The 22,378-nt window shown below is 40.5% G+C and overlaps 1 protein-coding gene across 5 annotated transcripts; it reads right to left on the bottom strand.

The window, feature by feature from the left end:
* Positions 1 to 13,896: 13,896 nt before the first annotated feature.
* Positions 13,897 to 22,378, bottom strand: LOC133823540 (transcription initiation factor TFIID subunit 5-like). Of its 5 annotated transcripts, XM_062256374.1 has the most exons (16): positions 22,167 to 22,377; positions 21,961 to 22,087; positions 21,669 to 21,827; positions 21,091 to 21,211; positions 20,390 to 20,972; positions 19,785 to 19,898; positions 19,045 to 19,132; positions 18,847 to 18,956; positions 18,044 to 18,154; positions 17,879 to 17,948; positions 17,758 to 17,797; positions 17,259 to 17,417; positions 17,108 to 17,184; positions 16,379 to 16,495; positions 14,860 to 14,900; positions 13,897 to 14,168 (listed from the first exon to the last, which is right to left on the bottom strand). In XM_062256374.1, the coding sequence occupies exons 8-16, from the start codon at positions 18,885 to 18,887 to the stop codon at positions 14,138 to 14,140; spliced, it is 687 nt and encodes a 228-aa protein (XP_062112358.1). In that variant the 5' UTR covers positions 18,888 to 18,956; positions 19,045 to 19,132; positions 19,785 to 19,898; positions 20,390 to 20,972; positions 21,091 to 21,211; positions 21,669 to 21,827; positions 21,961 to 22,087; positions 22,167 to 22,377; the 3' UTR covers positions 13,897 to 14,137. The 5 variants fall into 5 exon arrangements, with proteins under 5 accessions (XP_062112358.1, XP_062112354.1, XP_062112356.1 ...); XM_062256370.1 differs by lacking the exons at positions 13,897 to 14,168; positions 14,860 to 14,900 and adding an exon at positions 16,098 to 16,196 and having other exon boundaries at positions 22,167 to 22,378; XM_062256372.1 differs by lacking the exons at positions 13,897 to 14,168; positions 14,860 to 14,900 and adding an exon at positions 16,098 to 16,196 and having other exon boundaries at positions 20,390 to 20,537; positions 22,167 to 22,378.

Genomic DNA, 22,378 nt, shown 5'->3' with positions numbered 1-22,378 from the left:
CGGCGCCAAACTGTTGACGGTGAAATCTCGTCAACGAAATTAGATCGGAAAACTCAAAGGTAAGTCGAGTGAGGTTTTTGTAAGAACTAAGAATAAACTTTAAGAAAAAGTAGACACAGATAAATGATGGAGCAAATCCTGGTATATTTCTCAATAGCCTCTCCTTACAATGAATTTTCCAACCCCCTTTCAGGTGGTCTTAGGGTTCCTTTTATAGTAGGCTCTAATGGCCTTAGATACATAGTGGTCCAGGGGACCAAGTGGTACATACGTACTGTGTCAGGGGAGTGGCTTCAGAGGTTGTGGTCGTACACCCCGTACAGAAGCAGGTGTCAGGAGGATGTCTCCACTACTTGTCGGTACCCATGTCTAATGCGTGGTGGCAGGCGTAGTGGCGCAGGAGGTAGTGGTGTCGGGTCTGACCCATGGCCATAGACGTACGGACCATAACTCCTATTCTTGCATAACCACTCCTGGCATTCCCACTACTTGTCTGGTAAGGGGTACTATATCCGTACTCTGACTTCTTTAGGTTTGTAGGCACATTCCATATTCATGCATGTACCTTGCCCTTTGTGAGTATTCTCACCTCCAAGGCCATGGGCGAGGCCATGGGAGAGGCCACGGGCGAGGCCATGGGAGAGGCCATGGGCAAGGCCATACCTCATTGCGAGCCCCTGGTGCGCGCGGGGCGCGAGGCCCCTGGTGCGCGCGTGGCGCGAGGTGCATGGGCGCGCGGGGCGCGAGGCCCCTGGTGCGCGTGGGGCGCGAGGCGCATGGGCGCGCGGGGCGCGAGGCCCCTGGTGCGCGCGGGGCGCGAGGCGCATGCGCGGGCGCGAGGCGCAAGGGTTGCGCGGGCGCGAGGCGCATGGGCGCGCGGGGCGCGAGGCCCCTGGTGCGCGCGGGGCGCGAGGCCCCTGGTGCGCGTGGGGCGCGAGGCGCATGGGCGCGCGGGGCGCGAGGCCCCTGGTGCGCGCGGGGCGCGAGGCGCATGCGCGGGCGCGAGGCGCATGGGCGCGCGGGCGCGAGGCGCATGGGCGCGCGGGCGCGAGGCCCTTGGTGTGCGCGGGGCGCGAGGCCCTTGGTGTGCGCGGGGCGCGAGGCCCCAGGTGCGCGCGGGGCGCGAGGCGCATGGGCGCGCGGGCGCGAGGCCCCTGATGCGCGCGGGCGCGAGGCGCATGGGCGCGCGGGGCGCGAGGCCCCTGGTGCGCGTGGGGCGCGAGGCGCATGGGCGCACGGGGTGCGAGGCCCCTGGTGCGCGCGGGGCGCGAGGCGCATGGGCGCGCGGGCGCGAGGCCCCTGGTGCGCGCGGGGTGCGAGGCCCCTGGTGCGCGCGGGGCGCGAGGCGCATGGGCGCGCGGGCGCGAGGCCCCTGGTGCGCGCGGGGCACGAGGCGCATGCCTTGATTAGACATGGGATACATCCTAGGTGCGAAATGTCTTCTTGGCGTGAGGTCCTTAGTGTGGGACACCTCGGGGCAAGGCTAGGCGCATGAGGTGTTGGCATGCGCGGGGTGCTGCTGGAGTGGTGTTCGCGAGGCTGGGGCCTTAACTTCGAGGGGCACGGATAAGGGCCATGTGTGCATGACAAACACGTCTAACAAGGTGATGCAGCTTGGAGGCCTGGAATGACCTCATGAGGCCTAGAGCTCTGCGAGTGTCTAACACTTCGATGGCCTATAATTACCTTCTGCCTTCATTGCGTACTTGGCGCCCTTGGTGCCCCTTAGCTATTTACTTCTTTATGGGACTAGAAACTTCTTTTGTGTGTTTTTCTTATTTGGTGGATTTTCGGCATCCACAACAAGCACACAAGACATTTTGTTTTACCAAAAAATTTCGGCATCTGTAACTGACTAGCTTATCTGTACGGACACATGCACTCACATGTGTTCCATCAATGACACCAGTGCAATTCTAACAGTACAAAAATCCAAAACTATTACAAACATTTGTCGAAGAAAAATGTAAACTAAAAATATGTGAAAACATAATTTATATATAAAGTTATATTACATTGGATGTAGATTAATTACCTGAAACCATGGGTAGTTGTAATGCCCCGACTAATTCTAAGACCTCGGACCATTAAAAACTACTAAGACATAACTACTATTTTGAAATACATGCATAAAATAATAGAACTTTATTATAAAAATCCAAAATAAGAGATCCCATTGTTATTACATAAAAACATAAAGAAAACATAAACCTTTAATTATTTGTTCAAATACTGAATGCAGAAAAATAAATAAATAAATTGAAAAGACTCAAAAATATAAACTTCATCCTCGATCCTCCAGCAGTCCATCCCTAATACACATGTGAAAGCTGTTGTAGCGTCCCAATTTTGCTAATAAGGTTTAGGGCCTTGATTAGCGCGTCTGGAGGGCAATAAGTGATTTATTATATTAATATGTGAATTTGATGAGTATGTGATTAGAAATGCATTTTTAGGTGCATTAAATATGCATGTGAGCCCCATTTGGTTATTAGGGGCATGTTTGTAATTTTAGCCCGTTGAGGGCATAAATGTAATACTTGTAATATTGTGATCCTTACCACGTGCGAGTGGTGATATATTTGTGATGCACGATTCGAGACAGACCTAGGGAACGGTTTAGCTAGGAAGTCACAACGGGACCCAATACCCGACTTGGGGCGAGTCAAGGGGTATTTCGAGCATTAGACATTTTACTGGGTTACCGGGTTATGAAAAAAAATATTTGGAGATATATTTGAAGTTAGAACGTTTAGGAGGGAATATCGGGGAAATTTACCGTTTTGCCCTCAGGGACATTTTTGGTACCCCGAGCCTTGGAGGTAACTTAAGTGACCTAGGTTAAGTAAGACAAAACATAAGAAACACTCAGAATTTTCCTAAACCGACCCTATCTTCTTCTCTCTTCCTCTTGTTTTCTCTAAACTTTACCAAGGGAAAACATTGAAGCTTAAGCAAGGAATTGAGGCTCTAAACTTGAGGATTAGCTCAGGTTCAACTGGTGGATTCAAGCAGAGGTCAAGGTAAGCTTTGAAATTGTGATTTTAGCCATTAAATTCTATAGTTCTTAGCTGATTTTTAGCTTTCATGAGTCTTGGAAGTTGAAGATTGAATTTTGGATTTGATGAGGTTTTAAGCTAGCTTTTTGTTAGGGTTTTGTTGCTGGGACTATTCTATAACTACTGTGGTGATTAAATTGAGTTGTTAGATTGGTTTTGGGGTAAATTTGCTGGGTTTTGGTTGTGAAAATGGGGGATTTTTCTAGGTTAAAAGGGTCGGGCCGCAGCATTGTTCTTGGTGAGTCGCGGCCCTCTAGAGCAGAAGGGAGGCCAGGAAGAAGGGCGGGCCGCAACACCCTATAGGCTGGGTCGCGATGCGTATAGGCAAAAATGGGAGGCAGGGTTTCTGGTTGAGGTGGGCCGCGGCACAAGGCCTTGGGGTCGCGACACTTAGTGGGATATTGGACCCCGAGAAGGTTTTAGGCTCGGGAATCCAAAAGTTAAGGCTCGGGATGGATTTTATCACCCGGATTGATAGAATTCAAGGTCTTAGAGACTAGAATTATAACCCAAGGTTATTTAATGGATTAGAACTTGCTGGATGGATGTTGTTGATACGTTGTGACTAGGTTTTCAGTGAAGCTCGGACTAGGGGATTGTGCTCAAGATACCGGTGCTCGGAAAGCTTGGGACATAGGTAAGAAAATTATTGTACCCATATAGCAGGGCGTGGCCCTATAGTTTGTATTGCAGGGCACGACCCTATGTGATTATGATGCAGGGCATAGCCCTATTGATTATGTTTGTATTTGTTTAAGTATTTGTTAAATTTTTGCTATGTGTTGCATATTTATAAATGTACGGCAAGGGCCGGGAATGGTGAAGGACGGGAACGGCGAAGGCCGAGTACGGCAAGGAGCTGGGAGCGGCATTAAGCATGCGAAGTGCAAGTCGCTAGGGTGAGACCCTTCTCGGATACCTGGGACATCCTCACGGTGTAGACCGCGAACCTAGGGCCTGGGAAAGCGCCTGGGACGGCATGGCCATTATGGGTTTAGCATGTTGGCTGCTTTGTTATATGTTGATTGATAGTTATGCTTATGTTGATTTCTTGTGTGGAGTTTTCTTGCTGGGCTTCGGCTCACAGGTGCTCTATGGTGCAGGTAAGGGCAAGGGAAAGGTCGATCAACCATGAGTACGGAGAGCATGAAGCGACGTGTACATGTTCAGCCTGCCTGGCTGCCACAGCCAGGGGTATTTTTGGGAGATGATATGTATTAAACCTAATTTTGTCGTTTAGTCGACTTTAATCATATTTTGAGTTGTAAATATTTCTAAACAGTATTTTGGGATCCTAAATGTATAGCGCTTTATAATTTCAACGAATGATTACATTTTCAAATTATATGATTTTTATTACAATTTAGCTACACTTTTAAGCTAAAATCTCGATTAGCGAGTTAATTGCACGTTTATAACTCACTTAGTAATGTCTCTAAGGAAGTAAGGCATTACAAATTAGTATCAGAGCGAGCCAAGGTTTATGGTTCCTGGAGATTGACCGAACATGTACGCTCACTATTAGTGACAAGCTCAACTCAGGGTTGATTGGTAATGATTGAATTATATGCTTGATTATGTGCTTGAGAGCCCTGTTTGCCTGATTATTTTATATAGAGCATGATGAATGAGTTAGCATATGCATGATGCTAGGGCATGGCCCCTTGAGTGTTGTATGTTATTTGTGTTGTGTGGACTGCCGTTTATGGTTGGTTGATGTGAGTTGGGAGGTGGTTTTGGATGTTGTTATCATGCCTGATGAGCAGCGTCGTTGATTACAGGCATATTGTTGAGATGCCTCGACAATCAGCCAGACTCTGCGGTAGTAGGGCCGAGGATGACAACCAGGGTTAGGACCCTCCACTTGCCCCACAGAATTGGCAACAGATGTTTGCCGAAATGGAAGCCAGACTGCATCGAACAGAGGAAGAACTTCAACAGCTGAGGCAATAGGCCCCTCCTCAAGGCATTAGGTTGCAGGTTCAACAAGTTGTGGCGTCAGTGCCAGTTCAGCCTGTTATAGAGAATAGGTGATAACCTTTGTATGAAAGGTTCAAGAAGCAGCATCCTCCCACCTTCGAGGGTGGATCAGATCCACTGCGGGCAGAGCAGTGGATGAATATGATTTCCTCCATCCTGGATTTTATGAGGGTGGTAGGGAACGAGAGGGTAGCTTGTTCCAGTTACAAGTTCAGAGAGAATGTCTGCATCTGGTGGGATGTAGTGACACAAAGAAGAAATATTGCAGTTATGACCTGGGAAGAGTTCAGAAACATCTTTAATGAGAAATATTACAGTGTTTTAGTCCTTCGAGTTTATCAACCTGACTCAGAACCGGTTGACAGTTACTGAGTATGCCTTAAGATTTGACCGGTTGGCCAAGTTCGCACCAGATTTGGTGCCGAATGATGCGGCAATAAGAGATCAGTTTGGGCAGGGATTGCATGTTATGATCGCCTATGATGTAAAGATTACTTTGGATCCAGAGACTACTACATATGCTCAGGTAGTGGATAAGGCCCTTACAGCTAAGGGGGCCGAGGATCAGATATGGAGAGAGGGCGCTGCTAGGCGCGATGCAAGGAGGACGGTGCCTCTTTTTACTTGATCCAGTCGGAGTAGATGCCCCAGTGAACAGAAGAGAAAGGCCCCAGATTCTTTTGTTCCTCCTAGCTCAGATAGGAGGGCACGGGATGCTTTTAGTGGCCGTCAGGGCGGGAGTGACAATTGGAGGAGTTTCCCAGTGTGTCCTCGGTGCAGACGACAACATCAGGGGGAGTGCAGGATCAAGGCGTGCTTTATTTGTGGGAGTGTCAACCATTTGTAGATGGACTACCCACAAGCCAGGAAAGAGGAGCAGAAGCAGGGCGACAATCTCGCTCCTGCCAGAGTATTCACCTTGACTTAGACTGAGGCAGAGGCTAGCCCCTCGGTTGTGACAATTCAGATTTCTAGTGCTAGTTCTTCTTATACTTCATTGATTGATTCGAGGGCTACTCATTCATTTATGTCTGCTAGAGTGATAGACCAGCTGTGTAGACCTAGTGATTTGTATGCTAGAGGATTTCAGACTTTGTTGCCAACTAGGGAGCTGGTAGTATCTAGGAGATGGATTAGAGCATTGCCAGTAGAGATAGACGGTAGAGAGTTGTCTGTTGATCTGATCGAGTTGGTGATGGATGACTTCGATATGATTCTAGGAATGGATTGGTCATCAAAGTATGGGGCAATGATTGACTGCAAGCGCAGGATGGTGACTTTTGAACCAGAAGGGGAGGTGCCCTTTGTATTTGTGGGGACAATTAGTGGACCGCGAGTACCTATGATTTCAACACTGAAGGCTAGAGACCTGATGCAGGAAGGTTGCATAGGATTCCTAGAGAACATTGTGGATACCTCTAGGGTTGTGTCGGTTGGACCGAGTGAGACCAGATTAGTATGTGAGTTTCCAAATTTATTTCCAGAAGATTTTCCAGGATTGCTGCCACAACGGGAGATCGAGTTTTTTATAGAGTTGGCGCCAGGGGCAGAGCCAGTATCTAGGACACCTTAAAGAATGGCTCTGGCAGAGTTGAAGGAATTGAAGATTCAGTTGTAGGAGTTACTGGATTTGGGGTTCATCAGATCGAGTTTCTCGTCATGGGGTGCTCCAGTGTTGTTCGTTAAGAAGAAGGATGAATCTCTTAGGATGTGTATTGACTACAGGGAGCTGAACAAGTTGACCATTAAGAACAAGTACCCACTACCTAGGATCGACGACTTATTTGACCAGGTACATGGAAAGACAATGTTTTCTAAGAATAATCTCTGGTCAGGTTACCATCAGTTAAGGATTAGGATGACATACCAAATACCGCTTTTTGCACAAGATATGGACACTATGAATTCCTTGTTATGTCATTTGGATTAACCAACGCCCCAGCAGCTTTTATGGACATGATGAATATGGTTTTCAAGGACTATTTGGACAAGTTCGTGATTGTGTTTATTGACGACATACTGGTGTACTCTCAGTCAGAGACAAAGCATGAGCAGCATTTATGCCTGGTATTGTAGCAGTTGAGAGAGCATAGGTTATATGCTAAGTTTAGCAAGTGCAAGTTTTGGCTACCGTAAGTCACGAATCTAGGCCATATTGTTAGTAAGGAGGGGATTCTTGTTGACCCGAGTAAGATTGAGGCAGTGAGGGATTGGCCTAGACCGAGCAGCGTCCCGAAAGTTAGGAGCTTCCTAGGATTGGCAGGGTATTATCAGCGGTTCATTGAGGGGTTCTCTAGGATAGCCACACCGTTGACTGAATTGATGAGAAAGAAGACTAAGTATGTCTAGACAGATAGGTGTGAGAACAGTTTCAAGGAATTGAAGCGGAGACTGGTCACCGCTCCAGTATTGAGTCTAACGTTAGACAATGAGAAGTTTGTGGTTTATTGTGATGCTTCCAGACAAGGTTTAGGGTGTGTGCTAATACAAGCCGGAAAGGTGATAACCTACACATCAAGACAGCTAAAGGAGTACGAGCAGAGATATCTCATGCATGATCTGGAGTTGGCAGCGGTGGTATTTTCACTTAAGGTTCGGAGACATTATCTATATGGTGAGAAGTGTGAGATATACACCGACCATAAGAGTTTGAAGTACTTCTTTACTCAGAGGGATCTGAATATGCGCCAGAGACGGTGGTTGGAATTGGTAAATGATTATGATTGTGATATCCTATACCATCCTGGGAAGGCTAATGTAGTGGTTGATGCATTGAGTCGGAAGGGCCCGGGACAATTATTCAGTTCGAGGCAATTATTTGATAAGTTAGCTGAGGAGATGACTAGAGCGGGTATAGAGTTGGTGGTTGGTCAGTTAGCCAATATCATTCTTCAGTCTACACTCCTTGAGAGGATTAAGGAAGTGCAAGGGAAGGATCCCCAGTTGAGAGGACACAAGGAGAGTGTCTTAGTCGGAGCGGCTAAGGACTTCTCTATTTCGGAGAAGGGCCTACTGAAGTACAAGGGTCAGATTTGTGTTCCGATGGATTCTAACATCCGGCGAGAGATCTTGGATGAATCTCATACCACTTCCTATTCTTTACGTCCAGGTACAACGAAGATGTACCAAGATTTGAGAGCCTTGTATTGGTGGTCGGGAATAAAGAGGGACGTGGTGGATTATGTGGCCAAGTGCTTAACTTGTCAGCAGGTAAAGGCTGAACATCAGAGGCTAGCAGGGTTATTGCAGCCTCTAGGGATTCCATAGTGGAATTGGGAGGATATCACCATGGATTTCGTGGTTGGTTTGATGAAGACCGTGGGACAACATGATTCAGTGTGGGTTATTGTGGATAGGTATACCAAGTCCGCCCACTTTTTACCTGTCAGGATGACCTATACTGTGCAGCAGTATGCTGAGCAGTATGTGAAGGAAATTGTTCGACTTCATGGAGCTCCGAGGTCGATAGTATCCGACAGGGGCCCCACTTTCACCTCCAAGTTTTGGGAGAGTCTGCAGAAGTCTGCAGAAGGCTATGTGGTTTAGTACCGATTATCATCCTCAGACGAATGGACAGTCTGAGAGGATGATTTAGATACTAGAAGATATGCTATGAGCCTGTGTGCTGGATTTGGGGGGATCTTGGAGTAAGTATCTCCCTTTGATTGAGTTTTCGTACAACAACAGTTATCAGGCGACTATCGGAGTGGCTCCGTATGAGATGTTATATGGGAGGAAGTGTAGAACAACTATCCATTGGGATGAGACGGGTGAGAGAAGGTACTTAGGTCCTGAGATGGTTCAGAGGACCAATGAGGTGATTGAAAATATTAGAGCTCGAATGCTTGCCTCCCAAAGTCGCCAGAAGAGTTACTCAGACTTGAAACGCAGGTGCTTAGAGTTTCAAGTCGGTGACCATGTGTTCCTTAGGGTTTCTCCCTTGAGAGGAGTGAAACGATTTGGTGTTCGAGGCAAGCTGAGCCCTAGGTTTGTTGGCCCCTTTGAGATTCTGGAACGGGTTGGAGAGGTAGCTTATAGGTTGGCAATGCCTCCAACTCTATCAGGGGTTCATGATGCTTTTCACGTGTCCATGGTTCGGAAGTATGTATCAGATTCTATACATGTATTGAGTTATGAGAACTTGGAGCTGGACCAGGATTTATCATATGAGGAGAAGCCAGTTCAGATTCTCGACCGGAAGGATAAAGTCTTGCGGAGCAAGACCATCACCTTGGTGAAAGTGATGTGGAGGAACAGCAAGGTTGAGGAGGCGACATGGGAACTTGAGTCAGATATACAAGAGCGGTACCCCGAGTTATTCAGGTAATTTCGAGGACGAAATTTCTGTAAGGAGGGGATAGTTGTAGTGTCTCAACTTTGCTAATAAGGTTTAGGGCCTTGATTAGCGTGCCTGGAGGGCAATAAGTGATTTATTATATTAATATGTGAATTTGATGAGTATGTGATTAGAAATGCATGTTTAGGTGAATTAAATATGCATGTGGGCCCCATTTGGTTATTAAGGGCATATTTGTAATTTTAGCCCATTGAGGGCATAAATGTAATACCTGTAATATTGTGATCATTACCAAGTGCGAGTGGTGATATATTTGTGATGCGCGATCCGAGACAGTCCTAGGGAGCGGTTTAGCTAGGAAGTCACAACGGGACCCAATACCCGACTTGGGGCGAGTCAAGGGGTATTTCGAGCATTAGACATTTTACTGGGTTACCGGGATATGAAAAAAAATATTTGGAGATATATTTGAAGTTAGAACGTTTAGGAGGGAATATCGGGGAAATTTACCATTTTTCCCTCGGGGACGTTTTTGGTACCCTGAGCCTTGGAGGTAACTTAAGTGACCTAGGTTAAGTAAGACAAAACATAAGAAACACTCAGAATTTTCCTAAACCGACCCTATCTTCTTCTCTTTTCCTCTTGTTTTCTCTAAACTTTACCAAGGGAAAACATTGAAGCTTAAGCAAGGAATTGGGGCTCTAAACTTGAGGATTAGCTCAGGTTCAACTGGTGGATTCAAGCAGAGACCAATGGATGAGCATGATTACCACCATCCTTAACTTCATGAGGGTGTCTTGTAATGAGAGGATGGCTTGTGCCACATACATGTTTCGGAAGGATGCCCGAATTTGGTGGGAAGTTATATCCCAGACCAGAAATGTCAATGCCCTGAGTTGGGAAGAGTTTCAGACTCTGTTCAATGAAAAGTGTTACAATGATGCCATCAGGACTGCAAAGGTGAAGAGTTTATCATATTACTTCAGGGGAGTCTATCAGTGACTGATTATGCTCTGAAGTTTGATAGATTGGCAAAGTTTTCCATGGAGCTGGTGCCCACTGATGGGACCAGAAGGGAGAGGTTTCTCCAGGGGCTTCAGCCTAGATTAGCCCGGGATGTTCGTATCACCACTGTGACTGGAGTTACTACTTATGCACAGGTGGTGGAGAAGGCGCTCACAACTAAGAGCGCAGAAAACAAGATCTGGAGGGACAATGCAGCTAGAAGAGAGTTGAGGAGGACAGGTCCTCCATTTGTAGGTTCAAGTAAGGGTGGAGGCCCCAGTGATCAGAAGAGGAAGGTTCTTGATACCTTCCCAGCTCCAGGCCCAGACATGCGACCACGTGGTATTGTAATGGGTCGTCAAGGTGGCAGTGAGGCCTCGAAGACTTATCCAGAGTGCCCTAGGTGCAAGAGGCGCCATTTGGGAGAGTGTAGGGCAAAATATTGCTTCTTATATGGAGCAGTGGGTCATTTCAAGAAAGATTGCCCTAGAGCAAGAACGGAAGAACCCAGAAAGGCAAACAGCTCGGCCCCAGCTCGAGTGTTCGCATTGACTCAAGCAGAAGCTGAGGCTTCACCCTCAGTAGTTACAGGTCAGCTTCTTAATGCTGGAACACCTTATACTGTTTTGATTGATTCTGGTGCTACACATTCTTTTGTTGCTAGTAGAATTATTGATAGACTGTGTAGACCATGTGATTATTATGTTGTGGGGTTCCGGACCTTATTACCCATTGGGGAGTTAGTGGTATCCAAGAGATGGGTCAGATCTTTGCCAGTGATAGTGGAGGGTAAAGAGTTGTCAGTGGATTTGATCAAGTTAGTTATGACTGACTTTGACATGATTCTGGGTATGGATTGGTTAGTGAAGTATGGGGCAACCATAGATTGCAGAAGGAAGATGGTCACCTTTGAGCCTGAAGGTGAGGATCCTTTTGTGTTTGTTGGTACTGTGCATGGACCCCGTATACTTATGATTTCTGTTTTGAGGGCTAGAGATCTATTGCAAGGAGGTTGCAGAGGATTCTTAGTCAGTGTGGCTGACACCACTCAGGTCATGCCAATGTGACCAGAAGAGACCAGACTAGTCTGTGAGTTTCTGGATGTGTTTTCAGAAGATTTACCAGGGTTGCCACCATACAGAGAGATTGAGTTTGTGATAGAACTGAAACCAAGGACAGAGCCAGTGTCTATAGCACCTTACAGAATGGCCCCAACATAGTTAAAAGAATTGAAAGTACAGTTGCAAGAGCTATTGGACTTAGGTTTTATCAGACCTAGTTTCTCACCATGGGGTGCGCCAGTTCTGCTTGTGAAAAAGAAAGATGGTTCTCTGAGGATGTGTATTGATTACAGAGAACTGAATAAGTTAACAATTAAGAACAAGTATCCTCTACCAAGGATAGATGATATGCTTAATCAGTTGCAAGGAAAAAAGGTTTCTCAAAGATAGACCTTCGTTATGGTTATCATCAGTAGAGGGTCAAGGAGGGAGACATAGGAAAGATTGTTTTTCACACTAGATATGAGCATTATGAGTTCTTAGTCATGTCTTTTGGATTGACTAATGCTTCAGCTGCTTTTATGGATTTGATTAACAGGGTGTTCAAGGATTATTTGGACCAGTTTGTGATCGTCTTCATCGATGATATTCTGGTTTATTCTCAGTCAGAGTCAGAACATGAGCAACATCTGAGTTTGGTTCTACAGAGATTGAGGGAACACATATTTTTTGCAAAGTTCAAGAAATGTGAGTTCTGGTCATCTCAAGTATCTTTCCTTGGGCACATTGTTAGTAAGGAGGAGATTAAAGTAAATCCAGGCAAGATTGAGGCAGTCAGAGATTGGCCAAGGCCAAAGAATGCTTCAGAGGTGAGAAGTTTCCTTGGATTGGCAAGTTATTACAGACGTTTCGTGGAAGGATTCTCAAAGATTGCTACTTCGTTGACTGAGCTGACACGCAAGAATCAGAAGTTTGTGTAGTCAAACAAGTGTGAGAACAGCTTCCAGGAACTGAAACAGAGGTTTATTACAGCTCCAGTTCTGAGTCTCCCGATAGATCAGGAGAAGTTTGTGATATATTATGATGCCTGACATTAGGGTTTGGGTTGTGTTCTGATGCAGTCGAGGAAGGTGATTGTTTATGCCTCACGTCAACTGAAGGAGTAAGAACAGAGATATATCACTCATGATTTAGAGTTGGCGGTTGTGGTCTTTGCATTGAAGGTATGGAGGCATTACCTTTATGGGGAGAAGCGTGAGATCTATACTAACCACAAGAGCTTGAAGTACTTCTTCACGCAGAAAGACCTGAACATGAGACAAAGGCGTTGGCTGGAGTTAGTAAAAGATTATGATTGTGAGATCTTGTATCATCCAGGAAAGTCCAATGTGGTAGCTGATGCTTTAAGCCGGAAGGGTCCGGGACAGAATTATAGTGCGAGGCTGATAGCTAGAGAGTTAGCAGAAGATATGACCAAAGCTGGTATAGAGTTGCTGCTGGGCCAGTTGGCCAATATTACACTACAACCTACACTATTGGAGAGAATAAAGGAGGGTCAGTTGGGTGATCCACAACTGATCAAGATCAGAGAGGACGTTTTAGCTGGAGTGTCCAGAGATTATACAGTGTCTGAGATGGGCTTGTTGAGACACAAGGGTTGAATATGTGTTCCGTTAGGCACTGCTATGAGGCGGGAGATTCTAGATGAATCTCATACTACACCCTACTCTTTGCATCCAGGCACCACGAAGATGTATCAGGATGTGAAATCATTTTATTAGTGGTCTAGGATGAAGAGGGATATGGTGGAGTATGTGGCTAAGTGCTTGACATGCCAACAGGTCAAGGCTGAGCACCAGAGGCCAGCAGGATTATTGCAACCTCTAGACATCCCAGAGTGGAAATGGGAAGACAACACGATGGATTTCGTGGTGGGGTTACCCAGGACTGTTGGTCAACATGATTCAGTATGGGTTATTGTGGATCGCTACACCAAGTCAGCTCACTTCTTACCAGTGAGGACTACTTACACACACTACAAGAAAAAATAGTATTCATAACACTTAAAAACTGCTAACCAGGACTATTGATAGAACTTCTGAAAATGCTAACATAGCCCCTGTTATTAAAAGTCTAGTCTTTTCTATAACAGTTTTTGAATGTTATGTTCGGTGTTATCTTAAACTATTCAATAACACATTTTTAGGTGCTATAATATTCAAATAATAACATTTAGATAGAGTTTTTGGTTATAAATTTGAAGTTTAATCTTGTACTTTTTTCATAACACTTTTCAACTGTTACATTTGATTATTTTGATAGCATTTTTAGTTTGTTATATTATATAAATCATAATGATTTGTTTCGCTTATAATATGTTTTTAAATCGTAACATATAGTAATAAAATTTTGTTACTTTAGTGTGGATAATATATTTTAAATTTTATTTTAATAAGTATACTTATATGGTTTTTTTTTAATTAAAAGATCTTCATTATTGTATTTTGATAAAAAAAAAAACAAAATTAATCATAAAATGTAATTCTCAATAAATTGATAAACCATAAGTATTACATTAAAAAATAACTAATTCAAACCATGAATGTGTTTACTTCATAAGATATTAGTTCTAACTTAAGTTTGAAAGCATAACATAATAAAGTTTTATAATCTTGAACATTTTTTACTTCAAACTATAGTTTGGATGATGTTGTTGCTGCTGCTAATACTATTGTTGCTGTTGTTGTAGTTGTTCTTCAGATTGTTGTGCTTGACTATGAACCCCAGATGGCGTACTAGTCCTTCGAGGGAACTTGTTCAAACTCTCTGAAAAATAAATAGAGAAAGATAAGCAGTCAGGTTTGGAGAGCTGATGCCACAAACCTAACATACAATTAGCCCCATTTAAATCATTACTGACTATAATCAACATGAACAAAACAGAATTCAGAAATCCAAATATAAATAAGCATAATAGAAAACAAAATGAAGATTCAAACAAAGCTTGGGAACAACTGCAAGATGAAAACTAAGATAAATAAATAATATAACAAGTGAATGCAAAGCCAATCCCATAACTATCATATAAACTATAACTTACCATAGCTATAAATAAGAAAAGAGAATACAATGCAAATAAAATCAAACTTGTCAAACAACTTGCTGCCATTAAGAGAATACAGTGAATGTATATCAATATGTTTCAGTATATTTGTATTTTACTGTTTTAACAAGTTAATAATGAGTTCATACAACCCTGTAAAGATAAGGCAGTAGAAGAGGTATAGAAGAAATTTCTGCTTGAGTTTCACATACAATAAATTCAGTATTCTAACACTTAAATTGTGTCTGAAGTTAGCATAATATTATAACAAAAATAAAAGTAAGAGAAGTAATAAAATAGAATAACAAATTTAAGAAACATGAAAAATTTAAATTCTCATTTCACAGACAAAAGGATCTCTAGCTCTCATATTATGTCATGGTGTTAGCCAAGGGTGATGAGGGTGCATCTAACCTTGTAAGAACCTTAGGAACTCCACTAGTATCCCTTGTTATCTGCAAACACCAATATAAAGGTTCAGGACTTAATTGGCACATACCCTTTCAGATATTTCAAAATCTAATGTAGGCATAAGCCTTTAGTTTGATGATATGGTTGAAAATGTTTTACATTTCAGCATCCTTATTATGATCTTTAATATGTACACACCACTCAGATCAAAGACTCATCAAAACCAAAGAAAGTTAAAAAAAAAGCTAGAAATATTTTCTAACTACATGAAAGAAGAAGAAATCAGATCCCTACAGTGAAGATGGCAATTGATTATAGGTGCTAACTCAAATTTTAATTTTTTGGTATTAATACAGCAGAAAAGTAAGCTTAGCCAAAAAGAAAAAGGAGAAAGAAAGAAAGAAAAAAAAAAGGAGTTATAACATTACAAAAAAAGGCAATGAGCAAAGGCAGGTCAAGTATTTAATAGAGGTTAGTGAAAAAGCTTCTCACTTTAGGGTGGGCACTATTAGGATTGCAGGGACTTGAGCACCATAAGATATTGTGTTTAAAATTACCAAAATAACAATTTAGTAAATGTTTTTTTCCCTCATTGGTGGTAGGTACTGTAAGGAAACTTAGTGACTGAATGAATAGAATCAATTCTCATTAATGAAGTAATGATACAAAAGAGTATATATACAGAAAAGACCAAAACTAATAAAGTAACTAATCTACAAAATAACAATAATTAGTTACAATGAACAACTAACTAACCAAAACAGTTAGTAGCTGTAAAAATTGGCCTAACAGGTACCACATTTTAATGATCTTTTGAATCTTTCTAGGGAATATTATAATGATCAAGTGTCATCAAAGGTGAGTACAAAAAGTATCCTAAGCAGTCAACACTTAATGATCCTTTGGCAAATTTATCATGACAGCAGAAAAGCTACAAGTTATACTATTATAATAATTAGTTTTTCAAAATTGATAAATCAAATCAATAAAATTACTCATAAGCAAAGGAGATTACATAGCAAAAAGAGATTGAGGCATAGAGAATGTTTCAACAATTTACGCTAGCAGCAATTTATTGTTTCAACAATTTACTAGTTGCTTCATTAACATAGATATGAATATAGTACACAATTTTATAGAGAGAGCTGCAATTATAATATGAGATTCAGATTCAGATTTTACCCAAAATTGCAGAAAAAAAAGATGAGACTTGGATTTCTAGAGAAAATCTAAAATGACAGAGAGAGGCTCAAATTTTACACCTTAAACATGAAATGTTGAAATGAGATAGATAAATGCTTCAATACAAGGGAAATGAGATAGGCATGCCATTGCACACACTGATAATGATAAATGAAACCTCAATCAGAATTAGTGTATAAGAACTAGACTAGATCAGTAAGTTTAGACAACATTAAAGCACTCTTCTGGATTAAGGTTGTTGTTGTTCAACAATATAAATAACATCAAAGCAATACTACTTCCCTTTTATAACACGTAATAAAGTCAGAGAGAAACTAACATCAACATCAGATAAATGCCCTGCCATTATTCGCAAAGGTTGTATTCTTTCCATAGACCATATCCTTGCTGTCCGGTCGTGTGATGCACTAGCGAAATAGTGTCCTACAGGACTATACTGCTCCGAGAATTCATAACCAAAGAAGTTAATATATAACATTAAAATCATTACTAAGGAAAGATGACCATTATTTAATGTGGTGAAGGGAAAGAGAAGAGACAAAGTAAAGAATTCAAAACAATTGTATGGCAGAAAATAGTAATAACACAAGTAATTGAATAGGTACAAAAGTAAAACCAATACCCCTAATATCGCTTTTTTTTTTAACTCGAATTTAAAGAAGCAAATTCTTTTTGTGAGAAAAAAAAAAGTAAAGTAGAGGAAAATCTAAAATTCTATAATACCTTATTGAATATATTTATAAAAGTTATAAATTTTAGAAAATTGCACTAAATTTAACTTTCATTTCTTTCTCACAAAAAAATCTCAATTTTTATTTGAATCCAAACAAGAGAGAAAAAAAATCTTTTGGATTTTCTTTTTTCCATCCTAGAATCCAAATTCCAAATAGAGGGCAAATGTTTAAGTGGCCAAGAAAGGAAACTAAAAAGGAGAATGCACACACACATACATATATATATTGGCCACTCATTTCATGTCAAATCAACAGCAGAGATGCAAAAGAACTGCTAATATGAACAATTTACAACTGAAAATGATGAGATATACCTGTACATCCCATACTGGGTAATTATGACCCTTGTAGCAAACAAGATTTGCATTTAGTTCAGTGCTCCATAACCGAACTACACAAAAACAATGTAATTCTTTCATAAACAAAACAAAGAGGGAAAGAGGGAGAGAGAATAGATGACTGTACTTGTTGAATCGGCTGAAGAGGAAAGTATAAAATCTCCCATAGGACTAAAAGAAGCTGAATAAACTGGTCCTGAGTGCCCCTGAAATAAGGTATAGGGTCTTTTTCCTCCATTTGAACCAAACTCATTTGGATTTGCATCATCGTCACCCTGCAAAACAGCTGATAGCAGCAGTATTTTAAAAATAAGATATGCTTTGACCAAAATACAGAATACAGAGCAAACAAAACATACTTGTCAACAAACTAACATAGCTTTAATAAACCTAAAGAGATATTACCATCCTTAACTAGCTTTTAACTCCATGACTACCAGCAATTTTTTAACCAAATGTTTGTTGCACTTACAGCCGAAAAAACCTAGCAATTTATGAAGGCTTAAATTGTGTGTCTATATATCCTAGACTAATTTATACACTGTAAAACACGTGCATATCTTTTTTTTAACTTTGATTTATGTACAAGAATATCTCAACACAGTAGAAACAGAGGATTGACTTACAACCAACAGCCTGTTGCCCAAGCTTTGCCATATCCCAAATCTGCACAATGTGTACCAAATTTAGTAGAAAACACAAACAATTGACATGTCACATGCAACGAAAATGTAATCAAGAACAAACCTTCAGCGATGAATCTGAAAATCCAGCAGCAACCAATGACCCGTCAGGGGGTATAGTTGAACAGTTTAAACTAGAAAAAGATAAACAGGAAGATAAGAAATTGAGAAATTTTTTTTACTAAAACAGAAAGATAATGTTGAACCGAAAAAAAATCGAAGACAATACCCATTATGTGCATTGATAAATGTATAAAAACTAACGGATGGCAGAGCAACACTGCTCAGCTGTACACAGTTTCTCAAGTCATCAAGTATAAACTGCTCAACCTCTACTGAACTGAAGCAACAAAATAAAAGATTAATCAAATAACCTAGATCAAAAGTTAACATTACAAAAACAGTGGTAGATTTCCCTTTTTTTTGCGAGAATAAACATCATAGGTATGCAAACACTAAGACTAAATCCCTCTGAAAGACTTCGATTGGCAGAGATAATTAAAACTGGAAACAACATATTCCATCATAAAAAGATTTATTTAAACTATCGAGAATAGTCACATTCACACAAAACCAATATACATAAACTATGTTCCTCAAGCTATACAAAAGCTAAAAATATGCGTCCTCATATCTTACAGCAACTATAAAAATATGGCAACTACTTAAATTTCCTATTACTAACAAACATATATGGGAAACTGTCATATAGAAAGAAAAAAAAAACCTCTTTTAGGCTACTAAATAACTCTCTGTAGGTTGACCAAGTTTTAAATAATTAATTTAGAAAAGAAGAATGATGCTTATCCTTCCTAAATAATTTTGAATGAAAATGAAAAAGGGAAAAACATGTGATAAATACTGAGATCAGAAGACAAATGAAAAAGGAATGAATAAAAGACATTTAGATTCCATTTTAACTTCAACATACCAACATGAATCAATGGATCATAAGTGTAATACTCAGAGCACAAAGAGGGGGTAACAGAAAAAAGCAAACCCGATTGAAACAAGATAACTTTGTTGACTCACCCCCCAATGTATTTCCTTCTGATTAATCTGACTGACTGCATCCTGGCTGCTGCCAGTCAATGTAACAGCCTCCGCATCATCAGAAATTGAGTTAGGCTGTCCAGGAGAAACTGCAAACCAGTACACATGCATACATTACACATCATATAAAAATAAAGGAAGCATTTTTACATAAGCGGTAAAAGAAGAAACGTGTACCTTGAAAGTTGATATGCTCATTGATAATACCAAGTACAGTGGTAGATTGAGACTTATGCAGAAATTGCAGAAGAAGCTCATAAGAATACTGAGAAGATAACAAGTCATGAGTTTTTTTATACTGCTGCCTCACTGATTCAAGTATACGTATAAATAAGAATTCAGGCAAACAATGGAACCATGAAACACACAAATTTTACTAAAAGGAGCAAGAAAAATTCTTGAGCTTGTGAAACTGAAGTACCAGAACAGAAGACAGACCCAGATTTATACTAGTTTTTGTCTCCTTTCATTTATACTAGTTTTTTCAAACAACTTCGTTTTTGTCTCCTTTCATTTATACTAGTTTTTTCAAAGAAAAAACAATATTTTTATGATTGAAACACACACAAAGTAATAAGAGAAGAGCAGCAAGAGCATATCCTCAAAAAAGGAACAAAAAGAAAATTAAAAAAAATTATAAATGATCCTACCTACTGAAGTAAAGAAAGTAAACACATATATTTAAAACTATTTGAAGAACAAGACACAAAGGAAATGAAGAAACAATTACATCATGTACACACCTGTAGTAGTACAGTTTTAAACAAAGTTGCTTGCCATGTTGAAAATTATTTTCCAATTCAAATAGAAAGGAAAACACAGATTCAAGCTTCATAAAAACTCATACACAAATTCAAAACATACTGAGTTTATAAAGAGAGCCAATATAAATATTAAAACTTGGTAATTTTCAATACCGAACGGTGTCGAGAAGAGAGGAATGGGCATCTGAAATGAGGATCGAGTCAAAACAGAGGGGCTTTCCACCTCACGTGCCATCTATTACTCTCCAATCAAGCAAACCACTCATTCTGAAGAACAAAAAAACTCAATCTGATTACTTTATTTTTTATGCTTATAGTGTCTCAAACCAAAGAATACAAAATGGATTATATTACTAAGCCAATGATACAGGAGAAGACAAACCAGAAAACAAAACTAGGCTGCATAGCACACCACTATCAGAAAAAAATTTCGCAAAACTAGCAGCATGTATAGCATGTTGTAAACAGTAAACACAACTAGGATAAACAAACAAACTATATACAGAAACATAAAACACAAAAACTCTAAATCTAAAACCAATATAAAAAACAGAATACCCAAAGATGATGCCTAAGAATAATGGTACAAGTTTAATCATAAATGTGATAATAGACAAATAACAGGGACTTTAATTTAAATTACAACATCACCAAAAGATGAAATAAGACTTAGCAGGCTCTCATTAAGATCTCTTTTGAATAATAAACAAACTATTATTTTGGCATAATGAAGATTGAAAAAGAAAACAGGGACATACGCATAACCAAGAGTGGCTCTACTGATGAGCCCAAGAAGCAAAGAACCTTGAAACAACATGCTTGGAACCTGCACCAGGTCTCCCGTGGCATCAGGATTAGATGAAAGCAGCAGACCAACAACAAACATTGAAAAGGACAATGCAGCACCTGTAATGACACCTTAGAACAAATAATAAAACTTATCTCAAACTAACACTTAAACAATTAAACAAACTGTTATGAACAAAAACGAATTAAGAACAAGAAATTTTCAAACAGGTTCTTCAACACGCAGCAAGAACCAACACTTTCACAACATTTGTGCTCTCAAAAGTTTCTCTCTTAACACATAAAAGCTCTTTGCTCTTTCTTGTATTCTAATGCTTACAACCTCACTAATTTTTCTCACTATATCCTCTCCATTAGAAACAATTCCAACACAAACAAATATATGTATTGATATATTCAAAATGTTTTCTTGATATTAAACTGAAATCTAAAAAAATAAAAGGAAAAGAAAACTCACAGGAAAAGAAAAGCTAATTGCACGGAACAGTTTTGCAGTGATCACAAGATGCATAACCAAGTTTTTCAAGTTTACAACTGAGATAAAAAAATCGTCAACTTTTGATGTGGTAGTGATATAATGGTATTTCCTCACCCTTAATTTAAATAACTAAGAAAAATATATGATAATTTAATAAAATTATAAAAAACTCACCTTTAGTTTTCTTTTGTTGAGCTTTGTAAGCATGCTTAGCTGAATACTTTGGCTTATGTTTCTTTCGAGAGTTATCTGATTTATCTGCCTGGCCACCAGGTCTCCACATTGAGTCATCATCCTAGGTAAAAGTGGAAATAAAAACAAATCAATACTCAAAAAGTGAAAATGAATAATGCGAAAATATAGAGCAGGAACAGCAAACATTATAATAAATTTCAACATGACATGTAATGGAATGGAGTTTAATTAAAAAACTAAAAATTAATGGAACAGCAAACATGTTTTAATGATCAGAAATGGAGTTTTCGAAATGCACATCATTATCAAAAATTAAATGCAACAAAGGAAATAACATCATATCAAACACCTGACATGTTTTTCAAAGTTAGGCCATAATTTGCCCACAAATTATTTTCATCAGTTCTACCTTTTATCATTGAGGAAACATGGTGCCCAATAAGTCCATCATATTTAAGGTCTTACGGCCAAAAATAAAAACAAGAAACTTCATACATTGATTATTGGTTGAGAAAAGATTATAAATATACATTATAGACTATTAACTTGGAACTAACCTGGTACAAGACCACCTTGATGACTAATACCACGTTCCACATCTTTAAGCTGCAAAGGAAGCACTTGATGCTCCAGCTTTGGTAGCCAAGACCCAATTTTCTGTCATTTCAACCCATGAATCTCAGCCCCACCGACAAAAACATCTCCTTCAGAAAACTCTGTCATCATGCCTTGAGCATCACATGACCGACTCAAAACCATATATGTATTACTTTTCCTCAAACTCAATCTCAAATTAAATCAATACAAAACTCAAAACAATTATCAAACCCATAAATGTTGTAGAATAACCTCACTAAAGTCAAACCCGTCGAATAAACCACCGTCGCACCCATGAGCGAGCCACGCCGTAGACCCACGAGTCAAGCCTCCCTGTCACACGACCCAAGCCGTGGGCCTCCACCACCTTGTTACACACCTGCAACAAACAGAGAGAAAGAAATAAAGATTGAACGATAGAGTAGCTCAGAGAGAAAGATAGAGCGAGAGAGAGTTACCGTTGAAGAATGATGTCGTCGCACTGTCCCTCTCCAAAGCTAGTTTCCGAGAGAAGCCCCTGCACACTTCCATTCACCCGTCGACCATGTGAAAGAAATAGAGGGAGAAGAACAGAGAGAAAAGAGATCGAGAGAGAGTCGGAACGGTTAGGGCAGAGAGGTTCCATTTCAGAAAGAGAGCTTTTTGTTTTTCTTTTGTTTTCTGATTTTAT

This window comes from Humulus lupulus, chromosome 3 (genome assembly GCF_963169125.1).
Source record: "Humulus lupulus chromosome 3, drHumLupu1.1, whole genome shotgun sequence".
Classification (NCBI taxonomy): Eukaryota; Viridiplantae; Streptophyta; class Magnoliopsida; order Rosales; family Cannabaceae; genus Humulus; species Humulus lupulus.
Note: the sequence above shows the minus strand (reverse complement) of the source record. Positions and strands in the feature narration are given on the sequence as shown.

What these genes read in the sequence shown, in the direction of transcription:
- LOC133823540 (XM_062256370.1), bottom strand. Translation starts at nt 18,887, where the DNA reads ATGCAGTCAGTCAGATTAATCAGAAGGAAATACATTGGGGG. An exon ending in TGGGCAACAGGCTGTTGGTT is followed by an intron (nt 17,418 to 17,757) that starts GTAAGTCAATCC and finishes TGCTGCTATCAG; the next exon opens with CTGTTTTGCAGGGTGACGAT. An exon ending in ACCCAGTATGGGATGTACAG is followed by an intron (nt 16,496 to 17,107) that starts GTATATCTCATC and finishes TTCTCGGAGCAG; the next exon opens with TATAGTCCTGTAGGACACTA.